At 37.7% G+C, this 14,850-nt stretch overlaps 1 protein-coding gene and 1 long non-coding RNA gene across 2 annotated transcripts in view; both read right to left on the reverse strand.

Annotated features, from left to right (window-relative positions):
- Window positions 1–14,850, reverse strand: part of ryr2a (ryanodine receptor 2a (cardiac)) — a 270,453-nt gene that overhangs the window by 36,199 nt on the left and 219,404 nt on the right. Inside the window, 2 exon segments of the mRNA XM_039787778.1 lie at window positions 13,279–13,551; window positions 14,303–14,518. Of these exon segments, the coding sequence (XP_039643712.1) occupies window positions 13,279–13,551; window positions 14,303–14,518 (489 nt within the window).
- Window positions 7,160–11,379, reverse strand: LOC120550864. The gene is made up of 3 exons (XR_005637795.1): window positions 11,200–11,379; window positions 8,328–8,445; window positions 7,160–7,450 (listed from the first exon to the last, which is right to left on the reverse strand). It is a non-coding gene; the product is annotated as an uncharacterized LOC120550864 (long non-coding RNA).

A 14,850-nucleotide genomic window follows, 5' to 3' on the forward strand; every position in this document is an offset into this window, starting at 1 on the left:
ATATGTGAGAGAGTATAGTAGTGTATGTGAGAGAGTATAGTAGTGTATGTGAGAGAGTATAGTAGTGTATGTGAGAGTATAGTAGTGTGTGTGAGAGTATAGTAGTGTATGTGAGAGAGAGGGTGGTATAGTTGTGTATGTGAGAGAGTATAGTAGTGTATGTGTGAGAGGAGAGATAGTTGTATATGAGAAAGTATAGTATAGTGTATGTGAGAGATATAGTAGTGTGTGTGTGAGAGAGTATAGTAGTGTATGTGAGAGAATGTATTAGTGTGTATGTGAGAGAGTATAGTAGTGTGTGTGAGAAAGTATAGTAGTGTATGTGTGAGAAGTATAGTAGTGTATGTGAGAAGTATAGTAGTGTGTGTGAGAGAGTTTGATTGAAGGAGGAAGGGAGTTTGATTACTCAGCTCCTGATTGGTTGACAAAGAAGCGGTATTGTGACGGTCAAATTCCGGCACTGTCATTATAATAGTTTGGCTGAAGTGGAGCTGTAATGGATAGAGAGGCTAACTGAAGCTGTGGGTCTTCTAAATAATATTTTAGGAAATGGTGAGCTATTGTCAACGATGTCTCGACAATTAAATTAAGTCCAACAGAGCTCTGATTCGGAGATGCAGAGATTATTCAGGGGTGGAACTGCAAATCCAGTCAGACCTGGCTCCAGGCTAGCATGCTACTTTCTAGCTAGCTCAATGCAACGCGGACGCCCCGTTACCAGACGAGACAGCGTTTCGGTGGATCGTCGTCGAAATCCAGGAAGAGGTAAGTTGATAAATCTGCTTACATAAGATGTATTGATTGATTAACCACAGTTTATTTACTGTACAATGTACATTTGACTTTGACTAGGAGAAAAAGCTAGCAGCAGCAGTTATGGAAGCATATTGGTAATTGTAATACCCATTGCTGCGCTCCTGTTATTAAATTTCAAACACATTGTAATTTGCTATTCAGTCGCAGCTTATTGCAATGTAGTTCTGCATTTATTGGATTTCACCTATCTTTGGGTAAAGAGAGAGTAGGTGTACGCGTTTTACAGCAAAGATAGGTTAAATAAGAATGTTCGGTCTTCCATCCGCTGGCTAGCTAGCTGAGTTGCAATCATCTGACTGGGTGACGATATTTAGCCTGTGTGTGTCTTTGAGTACCATGAAAGCGCTATATAAATAAAATGTATTATTATTATTAGTTACGAGTGCAATATACATGTTTACATATGTTTATTACAGTGAATAATAATCTAAATACTACTAAGCAGGGCTCTCAAGTGCTTATTAAGCATTTTAGAATGTCACTCTTGCCTGTCTTCAAATGCAGAGCCCTGATTAGTGTGGTGAAGCCACATATTTGTTTTATATTTCTGCAATCTGTGTGATTTGTTTCCGACTTTCATATGAATGTTTAAACCAGGCTTGGTCAGTGCTAAATATACTACTGTGATTAAAGGAGTTAAATAAAAGATGTCATTCATATAAATTCATGCATCACCTAATTTCATCATCACATACAGGCCTGGCCTCCAGTAAAGAACAGTTTGTTGAATATATCTAATCTTGTGTTGTTCATACTATACAATGATTTATTACAGATTATCTGGCCAATGCTGGGCGTCTAAGGCCTTTGAAACGCATAGAAGACAAAGATCTCTTGGTGGAGGATATCATCATGTTTCAGCTGGTTCATCAAGTTAGTGGAGCACTTTAAAGGTTTGTGTCACTCAATTTTTTAGCAAACAAAATTAACCCTTCTAAGGTGTTCATATTTTTGTTCCACAGCCAATGTTCCCGGGTCTGGTGGACCAACCACATTATTAGGCTTTTAAATCAATACAGCCATAAAAAATTATGTAAAAAGGTTTACTTAAGCTCAATTACCAATGATATATACATCATTTATGGTTCATATTTGCCATTTACTCCTGTGAGATCATATGATCATGTTTTTGTGAGTAAACAAGGAAATTCAATTATAAAAAAGGTAAAAAAAAAAAATGGAAACAAGATTTTTCATTCATTATCATCAGTCATTATCAGAACAGGTGAAAGTACTTGAAATGTAACAATTTTGTAACTTTGTGTGAGAATAGCAGGTACAAAGTTTCATAGCACCTACAATTATTACACTTGGGTCCAGTAGACCCGAACACCTCATTTGTATTAGTTATGTGTAGGGGGTGTCCGTGTACACTAATTGAAAATAAGTTATTTTTTATGTTCTTCAAAGAAAATGAGCCAAGGCCAATGAGTTTGAGTTACAAGACATAATAAATAGCATCATTTGTGGGACAACGGGTCCCACAGACCTGAACACCTTACAAGGTTTAAGAATAATGAAAGATTTTAACATATTTTTAAAAGCCAGTGTACAACCAAACACTCCGAATAAAGGCTTGCATGTATCATATAAAATCTTAAATCTTAAAATCTTAAAAAACGTATAGAACATCACGTTTTAGATAGTGGTCAAAGACAAGGCCTTTCATAACAAACTAACGTCTTATAAGCATCCCTTCATGTGCTGTGTATAATTACAATTTAAAAATATATTTGTATCTTCTCATGATACATTTTACAGGTTCGGGAGGGATGAAGACCCTTGGTGTTCTTGATGCAATAAGAATGCACCCAGATGCTTTCAGACCGCTGTTTTGTCACGAGCCATCCCCACTCACAGCGGATGTACTAGAACTGTCAGCAGTGGGCAGGAACAAAAGAAGGGCAGAGGAATGTGTGGTTGCATTTTGGAGGGACTACCTGCTGGATGTTGAGGGTAAGTATTATTGCTAGTTATGGAATAAAAATCTTTTCATATGCCCTTCTGTCTGTCTTTGTCTTTCCCTCCTTTTTAAAAGTTTTCTACATGCTAGGTTTAATTTATTTTTTGGTGTTCTTTGGTGTATTTCTTTTTCAGAGCAAGAGGGGCCCTTGCAACTTGGGGGTATCCTGGCATTTGCGACGGGAGCAAACGATATTCCACCCCTGGGCTTCTCCCCACGACCTTCAGTGGTTTTTCTCCATGAGCTGCCCCTCAGACAAGGCCGTCATTTACCCACCGCAAACACATGCATTAACTGCCTTGGGTTGCCAGTCCTGAAAAAATTCGAGGATTTTAAGGAAACTATGGATTTTGCATTAAAAACACTCAGGGATTTGGTCAGGAATGACTTCCAAGAACTCCTTAATATACATTATTAAAATCTGTTGCCTTTTGAACTTGACTAAATTGAAGAGGCATCGTTGTCAATAACTCACCATTTCCTAATACATTATTAATGTCTTGTTTAAACAATTGAAAATGGAATAATCATTTGACTGAAAAGGAAACTTGTCAATGGCCTTTTATTAACCTTTATTAATTGCCTTGACACTAATGAAGTTGCTCACTGATAGAGTTCACTGGGGCCCTAAAAATAATTGAATGTCATTGGCTAGTGGGTCTACAGTTTCTAGAATTCTGTTCATAACTGTTTAATTGAAAATAAAGTCATTTTCTGGAACAACAACATTGAAGTCTCAAAATGTACTTTGGGGTCTTCATTCATTTCAGCGTTGTCACTCCTAACTAAAATGTTCTGCTTTGCCTCTGCACTGTTGCGCGCAACCCCGAGCGCGAGCCCGTGTAAAAAGATAGAAATTAAGGTCCCGTCGTGTTCGGACAAAGATCTTCAGCTCTACACCAAAGCTTCCCTGATTGGCATCTTCTTCAAACTGCTGGTTAATCAAGAGCAAGAAAGAGATCGTCAGAGTATAACCATTGAGCTCAGAAATTTATCTTTCCAAAATGACACTTTCATGGCCCAAATTGTCAGTTTCCCTCACAATTCTCTGAACACACCACAGTGTATCAGTGAAAAAGAGATGTTTTCCTCATAACCATATACTTCCACAAACAATAACTGACCTTGAAAAAGAAACTAAATAAAATAAGAAATGTTTTTGTCCAAAAAGGTTGTTTTTTTCCTTAAAGTTTCTGCTGCTTGATTTAAATGTTCCTTGTTCCTCTGAGTTGGTGCTAGCTGTACTTTCAAAGCAGCAAGCCCACCAGATAATGATAATTTAAAATGGCCCCTTTAGCCAATGAGGAAGTGAGAATTTAAACTGTCTTCCTGATTGATCAAACCAACTTCCTTTTCAACTATACTCTTTCACACACACTATTATACTCTCTCACATACACTACTATACTCTCTCACATACACTACTATACTCTCACACACACACACACTACTATACTCTCACACACACACACTACTATACTCTCACACACACACTACTATACTCTCTCACATACACTACTATACTCTCTCACATACACTACTATACTCTCTCACATACACTACTATACTCTCTCATATACACTACTATACTCTCTCACATACACTACTATACTCTCACACATACACTACTATACTCTCACACACACACTACTATACTCACACACACACTACTATACTCTCTCACATACACTACTATACTCTCTCATATACACTACTATACTCTCTCACATACACTACTATACTCTCTCATATACACTACTATACTCTCTCACATACACTACTATACTCTCACACATACACTACTATACTCTCACACACACACTACTATACTCTCACACATACACTAATATACTCTCACACACACACTACTATACTCTCTCACATATACTAATATACTCTCACACACACACTACTATACTCTCTCACATACACTACTATACTCTCACACACACACTACTATACTCTCTCACATACACTACTATACTCTCACACATACACTAATATACTCTCACACACACACTACTATACTCTCACACATACACTACTATACTCTCTCACATATACTAATATACTCTCACACACACACTACTATACTCTCACACATACACTACTATACTCTCACACACACACTACTATACTCTCTCACATACACTAATATACTCTCACACACACACTACTATACTCTCTCACATATACTAATATACTCTCACACACACACTACTATACTCTCTCACATACACAACTATACCCTCTCATACATACATGTAAAATGATTATAATAGTGTGTGTGTATGAGTATAGTGGTGTATATGCAAGATTATGATAGTGTGTGTAAGACAGAAGTATGAATTACCTCCTATACGGCCTCTCATAGGTTTGATCAATCAGGAAGACAGTTTAAATTCTCACTTCCTCATTGGCTAAAGGGGCCATTTTAAATCATCATTATCTGGTGGGCTTGCTGCTTTGAAAGTACAGCTAGCACCAACTCAGAGGAACAAGGAACATTTAAATCAAGCAGCATAAACTTTAAGGAAAAAAACAACCTTTTTGGACGAAAACATTTATTCTTATTTTATTTAGTTTCTTTTTCAAGGCCAGTTTTTGTTTGTGGAAGTATATGGTAATGAGGAAAACATTGGTATCTTTTTCACTGATACACTGCGGTGTGTTCAGAGAATTGTGAGGGAAACTGACAATTGACATGACATTTTGGAAAGATTAATTTCTGAGCTCAATGGTTATAATTATAATAATACATAAGTTTTATATAGCGCTTTACATGGAACTCAAAGACGCTTTACAAACAAAAGAAACAAACAAACATACTCGGACGATCTCTTTCTTGCTCTTGATTAACCAGCAGTTTGAAGAGGATGCCAATCAGGGAAGCTTTGGTGTAGAGCTGAAGATCTTTGACCGAACCCGACGGACCTGACGGGACCTGACGGGACCTGACGGGACCTGACGGGACCTGACGGGACCTGACGGGACCTTAGTTTCTATCATTTTACACGGGCTTGCGCTCCGAGTTGCACGCAGCAGTGCAGAACATTTTAGTTAGGAGTGACAACGCTGAAATGAATGAAGACCCCCCCCCCCAGTACATTTTGAGACTTCAATGTTGTTGTTCCAGAAAATGACTTTATTTTCAATTAAACAGTTATGAACAGAATTCTAGAAACTGTAGACCCACTAGCCAATGACGGTAACCATGGCATTCAATTATTTTTTAGCCTAGTGATCTCTATCATTGAGCAACTTCATTGTTGTCAAGGCAATTAATAAAGGTTAATAAAAGGCCAGTGAAAAGTTTCCTTTTTAGTCAAATGATTATTCTATTCCATTTTATAAATAGATTTTATTGATTGTTATCGAAATAGAACATAACCAACATACAAGTGCTCTCTGTGTTCACAAAAATATCAGAACAGGAAGGAAATAAACCACCATTCACACCAAAATGACTTCAGGTAGCGCACGACTGTCCTTACCCCAACAAGTTAAAGAAGAGGAGAGAAAAGATAAATAAATTAAAAAAAAATAATAATAAAAATAATTAAATTAAAAAAATGTACAGAAAAAACATAAAAAATTAAATAATACAAAATATATATATAAAAATAAATAATAAATTAAAAAGTAAAAAAAAATACACATACATACGCACACACACATATCCATATATATACATACATACATATATATACACATACAGATATACAAATATACATATATATATACATACATATACACATACACATGTATACCTACATACATTATTAAAAATTAAAAACCAAGTAAAAATAAAGAATCCTACCGCCGCCCCCAACTGTCACATCAGTCACCCTATACACATACCTTGCCTTCTCTCAACCATGTATAGTGGAGTTAAAATATAAATTTTACCAGTACACAAGACAATAGCAGGGGGAATGATTATTCCATTTTTACTTGTTTAAACAAGACATTAATAATGTATTAGGAAATGGTGAGTTATTGACAACGATGCCTCTTCAATTTAGTCAAGTTCAACAGGCAACATACTTTAATAATGTATATTAAGGAGTTCTTGGAAGTCATTCCTGACCAAATCCCTGAGTGTTTTTTAATGCAAAATCCATAGTTTCCTTAAAATCCTCGAATTTTTTCAGGACTGGCAACCCAAGGCAGTTAATGCATGTGTTTGCGGGGGGTAAATGACGGCCTTGTCTGAGGGGCAGCTCATGGAGAAAAACCACTGAAGGTAGTGGGGAGAAGCCCAGGGGTGGAATATCATTTGCTCCCGTCGTAAAGGCCAGGATACCCCCAAGTTGCAAGGGCCCCTCTTGCTCTGAAAAAGAAATACACCAAAGAACACCAAAAAATAAATTAAACCTAGCATGTAGAAAACTTTTAAAAAGGAGGGAAAGACAAAGACAGACAGAAGGGCATATGAAAAGATTTTTATTCCATAACTAGCAATAATACTTACCCTCAACATCCAGCAGGTAGTCCCTCCAAAATGCAACCACACATTCCTCTGCCCTTCTTTTGTTCCTGCCCACTGCTGACAGTTCTAGTACATCCGCTGTGAGTGGGGATGGCTCGTGACAAAACAGCGGTCTGAAAGCATCTGGGTGCATTCTTATTGCATCAAGAACACCAAGGGTCTTCATCCCCTCCCTGAACCTGTAAAAATGTATCATGAGAAGATACAAATATCATTTTTCAAATTGGATAAATTATCACACAGCACATGAAAGGGATGACTTATAAGACAGTTCAGTGTTTGTTGATTATGCAAAAAGGCCTTGTCTTTGACAACTATCTAAAACGTGATGTTCTTTAAGTTATTTTATATGATACATGCAAGCCTTTATTCGGAGTGTTTGGTTGTACACTGGCTTTTAAAAATATGTTAAAATCTTGCATTATGCTTAACCCTTGTAAGGTGTTCAGGTCTGTGGGACCCGTTTTCAATGTTTGCTAAAATAAAAATGATGCTATTTATTATTTCTTCTAACTCAAACTCATTGGCCTTGGCTCATTTTCTTTGAAGAACATAAAACATAACTTATTTTCAATTAGTGTACACGGTACACCCCCCTACACATAACTAATACAAATGAGGTGTTCGGGTCTACTGGACCCAAGTGTAATTATTACAGTGTAATAGTTGTAGGTGCTATGAAACTTTGTACCTGCTATTCTCACACAAAGTTACAAAATTGTTACATTTCAAGTACTTTCACCTGTTCTGATTAAGTTCTAAGAAATAAGCACCAATAATGATTGATGATAGTGAATGAAAAATCTTGTTTCTATTTTTTTTCTTTTTTACCTTTTTTATAATTGGAGTAAATGGCAAATATGAACCATAAATGATGTATCTGTCATTGGTAATTGAGCTTAAGTAAACTTCTGTTTAGTAATTTTATATACATGCTTATGGCTGTATTGATTTAAAAGCCTAATAATGTGGTGGGTCCAACATTGGCTGTGGAACAAAAAGATGAACACCTTAGAAGGGTTAATTATGTTTGCTAAAAAATGGAGTTACACAAACCTTTGAAGTGCTCCACTAACTCGATGAACCAGCTGAAACATGATGATATCCTCCACCAAGAGATCTTTGTCTTCTATGCGTTTCAAAGACCTGAGACACCCAGCATTGGCCAGATAATCTGTAATAAATCATTGTATAGTATGAACAACACAAGATTAGATATATTAAACAAACTGTTCTTTACTGGAGGCCAGGCCTGTATGTGATGATGAAATTAGGTGATGCATGAATTTATATGAATGACATCTTTTATTTAACTCCTTTAATCACAGTAGTATATTTAGCACTGACCAAGCCTGGTTTAAACATTCATATGAAAGTCAGAAACAAATCACACAGATTGCAGAAATACAGTGCCTTGCGAAAGTATTCGGCCCCCTTGAACGTTTCGACCTTTTGCCACATTTCAGGCCTCAAACATAAAGATATAAAACTGTAATTTTTTGTGAAGAATCAACAACAAGTGGGTCCCAATTATGAAGTGGAACGAAATTCATTGGCTATTTCAAACTTTTTTAACAAATAAAAAACTGAAAAAGTGGGCGTGCAAAATTATTCAGCCCCTTTACTTTCAGTGCAGCAAACTCTCTCCAGAAGTTCAGTGAGGATCTCTGAATGATCCAATGTTGACCTAAATGACTAATGATGATAAATAGAATCCAGCTGTGTGTAATCAAGTCTCCGCAAATGCACCTGCTCTGTGATAGTCTCAGAGGTCCGTGTAAAGCGCAGAGAGCATCATGAAGAACAAGGAACACACCAGGCAGGTCCGAGATACTGTTGGGGAGAAGTTTAAAGCCGGATTTGGATACAAAAAGATTTCCCAAGCTTTAAACATCCCAAGGAGCACTGTGCAAGCGATAATATTGAAATGGAAGGAGTATCAGACCACTACAAATCTACCGGCGACCCGGCCGTCCCTCTAAACTTTCAGCTCATACAATGAGAAGACTGATCAGAGATGCAGCCAAGAGGCCCATGATCACTCTGGATGAACTGCAGAGATCTACAGCTGAGGTGGGAGACTCTGTCTATAGGACAAAAATTTTTTTTTTTTATTTAAAAAATCTTTTTTTTAAAAAAAAAAAAAAAAAAAAGCCCTTCTATCCATAAAATGTGTCGTTTAAAGTTTGCCAAAAGCCACCTGGGAGACACACCAAACATGTGGAAGAAGGTGCTGTGGTCAGATGAAACCAAAATCAAACTTTTTGGCAACAATGCAAAACGTTTATGTTTGGCGTAAAGCAACACAGCTCATCCCCTGAACACACCATCCCCACTGTCAAACATGGTGGTGGCAGCATCATGGTTTGGGCCTGCTTTTCTTCAGCAGGGACAGGGAAGATGGTTAAAATTGATGGGAAGATGGATGGAGCCAAATACAGGACCATTCTGGAAGAAAACCTGATGGAGTCTGCAAAAGACCTGAGACTGGGACGGAGATTTGTCTTCCAACAAGACAGTGATCCAAAACATAAAGCAAAATCTACAATGGAATGGTTCACAAATAAACATATCCAGGTGTTAGAATGGCCAAGTCAAAGTCCAGACCTGAATCCAATCGAGAATCTGTGGAAAGAACTGAAAACTGCTGTTCACAAACGCTCTCCATCCAACCTCACTGAGCTCGAGCTGTTTTGCAAGGAGGAATGGGCAAAAATGTCAGTCTCTCGATGTGCAAAACTGATAGAGACATACCCCAAGCGACTTACAGCTGTAATCGCAGCAAAAGGTGGCGCTACAAAGTATTAACTTAAGGGGGCTGAATAATTTTTGCGCCCAATATTTCAGTTTTTTATTTGTTTAAAAGGTTTGAAATATCCAATAAATTCCGTTCCACTTCATGATTGTGTCCCACTTGTTGTTGATTCTTCACAAAAAATTACAGTTTTATATCTTTATGTTTGAGGCCTGAAATGTGGCAAAAGGTCGAAAAGTTCAAGGGGGCCGAATACTTTCGCAAGGCACTATATAAAAACAAATATGTGGCTTCACCACACTTAATCAGGGCTCTCAAGTTGGGGCAAGAGTGACATTCTAAAATGCTTAATAAGTACTTGAGAGCCCTGCTTAGTAGTATTTAGATTATTATTCACTGTAATAAACATATGTAAACATGTATATTGCACTCTTTAATAATAATAATAATAATAATAACAATAATAATAATAATAATAATAATCATAATACTACATTTTATTTATATAGCGCTTTTCATGGTACTCAAAGACACGCACAGGCTAAATATCGTCACCCAGTCAGATGTTTGCAACTCAGCTAGCCAGCCAGCCGATGCAAGACCGAGCATTCTTATTTAACCTATCTTTGCTGTAAAACGCCTACGCCTACTCTCTCTTTACCCAAAGATAGGTGAAATCCAATAAATGCAGAACTACGTTGCAATAAGCTGCGCACTGATAGCAAATTACAATGTGTTTGAAATGTAATAACAGGAGCGCAGCAATGGGTACTACAATTACCAGTATGCTTCCATAAATGCTGCTGCTAGCTGCTAGCTTTTTCTCCTAGTCAAAGTCAAATGTACATTGTACAGTAAAATATACTGTGGTTAATCAAAGGGCTTCACAGACAATGTGTCGTCTATCTCATGTAAGCAGATTTAATTCGGAAACCTGATTTCTGAAATTATTTCACACAGCTTGCTCAAACTTGCTTGATCATATTAACTAGCACTAGCTAGCTAGTGGAGATATTGCAAAGTTTTCAATGGAAAATGGCTAGCCCGTGTTATGTGGGTAGCAACTAGCTAGCCGCTAACATGAATTTTGGGGGGGACACTGCAGATAGGATGAAGTTAATAAAAAAGGGGTCCTATGTCAATGGTCCTTGGCTATTTTTATCATCAACTTACCTCTTCCTGGATTTCAACGACGATCCACCGAAATGCTGTCTCGTCTGGTAACGGGGTCCTCCGTGTTCCATTGAGCTAGCTAGAAGTAGCAGTGCTAGCCTGGAGCCAGGTCTGACTGGATTTGCAGTTCCACCCCTGAATAATCTCTGCATCTCCGAATCAGAGCTCTGTTTGACTTAATTTAATTGTCGAGACATCGTTGACAATAGCTCACCATTTCCTAAAATATTATTTAGAAGACCCACAGCTTCAGTTAGCCTCTTTCTATCCATTACAGCTCCACTTCAGCCAAACTATTATAATGAAAGTGCCGGAATTTGACCGTCAAATACCGCTTCTTCTTTGTCAACCAATCAGGAGCTGAGTAATCAAACTCCTTCAGTTTCAATCAAACTCTCTCACACACACTACTATACTCTCTCACACACACACTACTATACTCTCTCACATATACTACTATACTCTCTCACATATACTACTATACTCTCTCACACACACTACTATACTCTCTCACATATACTACTATACTCTCTCACATATACTACTATACTCTCTCACACACACTACTATACTCTCTCACATATACTACTATACTCTCTCACACACACTACTATACTCTCTCACATATACTACTATACTCTCTCACATATACTACTATACTCTCTCACACACACTACTATACTCTCTCACATATACTACTATACTCTCTCACACACACTACTATACTCTCTCACATATACTACTATACTCTCTCACATATACTACCATACTCTCTCACACACACACTACTATACTCTCTCACATATACTACTATACTCTCTCACATATACTACTATACTGTCTCACATACACTACTATACTCTCTCACATATACTAGGCTACTATACTCTCTCACATACACTACTATACTCTCTCACATATACTACTATACTATCTCACATACAATGCTATACTCTCACACATACACTACTATACTCTCTCACATACACAACTATACCCTCTCATACATGTAAAATGATTATAATAGTGTGTGTGTATGAGTATAGTGGTGTATATGCAAGATTATGATAGTGTGTGTAAGACAGAAGTATGAATTACCTCCTATACGGCCTCTCATATGAATTACCTCCTATACGGCCTCTCATAGGAAAGACTACGTTACACAGAGACGGGGCTCACGTAGTAGGAGCTGAAAAATACATTTTGAACGACACCCAGCCCTACTGCTTGCTGTTGAGTAATAACAAGAACTGTTCAATGGCCAGCATTTACACAGTGTCATTAACAAGAGAGCAGCAGGGTGTTATGTCACTGTTGGCTGCGAATCACATCAAGGCCCAATGACATAACCTGACAACAGCATATTAGTTGTTAGAATTTTTGTTGTTTGTCTGTCTTCAATGTATGAAAAATATGATATCCCCTTGCATTTACATTTTTTCAAAAAGTTAAAATTCTGAATATTTTAGAGGAATAATACCAAGTTTTGGAATATTCACTAATTACGTGTCTTTTTTTTTTTTAAAGATAATTTTTTGGGGGGCATTTTCAGTCTTTATTTTTACAGGACAGCTGAAGACATGAAAGGGGAGAGAGAGGGGGGAAAGACATGCAGTAAAGGGCTGCAGGTCGGAGTCAAACCCGGGACTGTTGCATCGAGGAGTAAACCTCTATATATTGGCGCCTGCTCTACCAACTGAGCTATACGGGCGCCCATTACCTGGCTTTTTCAGGGTGAGATGAGAGGATGGATGACAGTTTCATGCATGTTTAGTACAGGGCTGGAGTCAGGATGTGGTTAGCCTAGTTAGCTTAGCATAACGAAAGGTGAAAACACCTAGCCTGGCTTTATCCATTTATCTACCAACAGCTCTAAAGAACACATGTATCCTGTTTGTTTAACTTGTGCAGAAAACAGAAATGTAAAAATGACTATTTGTAGTTTAGATTCATGTACTGGAACGTTCTTTAATGAACAACAGTTTATCAATCTACCGAGTACTTTTGTGCATACCTTTGAAATAATCTGATACACACACTTTGATCGCTAGCTGTGTTTGGTGCTGTGTGTGCTCTCACCTTTATAAGCAGCATGACATTGTGTTGCAGAGCTAAGAGAGCCATGCGGACAGTGGTGACAGAGAAGAAGCCCATCTCAGGGTTCTCCTCGTCTGGCTTCTCCCGCTCACTCTCCTCTTTCATCGCTGAGCGCTCGCCAGCGTCAGACATCTGAGCCGCCAGCTGCATTTCAAAGATGGTGTCCTCGCAGAAATTCACAAACAGCTCCATCTTCTCCTTCTCCCCTCCTTCATTCACCACATCAAAGATGAACTGACGCTTGGATTCTTTGACCTGGGCAGAAGGTGTATTAGGGACAACAAGGAGCTCGGAGGAAATTTGGGGATTTATTGTCATTATTCAACATTCTAACCAAATCACGTGGTGTGACAATCACTGACACAGATCTGTAACAACTCCAAATTTAGCTGTACAATTAATTGTCTCAGAAATAATTGCGATTAACAATATAATTGTCTCTTTGAGTCCAATTTAAAAATATGTATTTATTTATTACTTTTTCAAACAAATTAAAGCTTTGAATGAATTCCAGGATATATCTTTTAGTTATATCACTGCTATGTGACCCAGAAAATGTAATAACACAGGTACCCAGCCTATAAAGTAAACCACGCCTCTTTATTATTAAAAACATTTTTCTTCTTCAAAACATAAAATTCACTATAGAACATGTATCCTCATCAAAAAATTAAAAAACAAAGCCTTGTTCATTAACAAAAAAAAACAGATAAAAATAATATAGTACAAAAAATAGTCATCACTATTGGCAAAAAGGGACAAGTGCCAACAACTAACAAAAAGCAGAGCTTAAGCTCAACAGTCCGACCAATAAGCACTTATATAATTACAATTTGGCATATCCAAACAACATCAACAATTACCATCAACATTCATATCCCTTAGGACCTTAGCTAATGTTAGCAATTAATTGCGGTTAAATAAAGAAACCGCCATATACGTAAAAATATTGTGATTAGACATGACACATTTTATACTATCGATTCATATGCTGTGCCATCTTTACCTGAGGTTTCTCCCACTGTGTTCGACTGGACTCGCTGATCTCAAAGTAGACCCTCTCGATGCGCTTGGCACTGCCCATGATCTCGATCCGGCCCAGATAGGGTTGGAAATAGTTGAGGACGCTATCTGCCAGCTCCAGGAAGGTCTGCAGCCGGGTGTCATGAGGCATGTGCTCCGACAGGTTGGTCAGCAAAACCGCCACATTGAAGCCAATGTCCTTTTGAATCACAGTTTAGTTTAAAGTTGTTTTTTTTCTTTTGCATAAACGTTTCCTTTTTCAGTTTCCCACTATACAACCCTCAACCTCAGAAATCCTGTTATAATGAGGCCCCTTGAGGATGTTACCAGAGTTACATTAGGTCCATTTTTCTGGGGTAAATGTGAACCACTACACTATAATGTGTAGGCTGCAATCTAATGCCTTACCCAATTTTGAAAAGTGAATGTAAAAAAAGTACAACTGGCCAGCACCCCACCAACTAATATAGAGGCGTTTTTTAACTGTTTAGGTGTGAATCAACGGAGTAAAAAGTTGTTACAGTATAGAAT

The sequence above is a fragment of the Perca fluviatilis genome, chromosome 21, assembly GCF_010015445.1.
Source record: "Perca fluviatilis chromosome 21, GENO_Pfluv_1.0, whole genome shotgun sequence".
In the NCBI taxonomy this organism is placed as follows: Eukaryota; Metazoa; Chordata; class Actinopteri; order Perciformes; family Percidae; genus Perca; species Perca fluviatilis.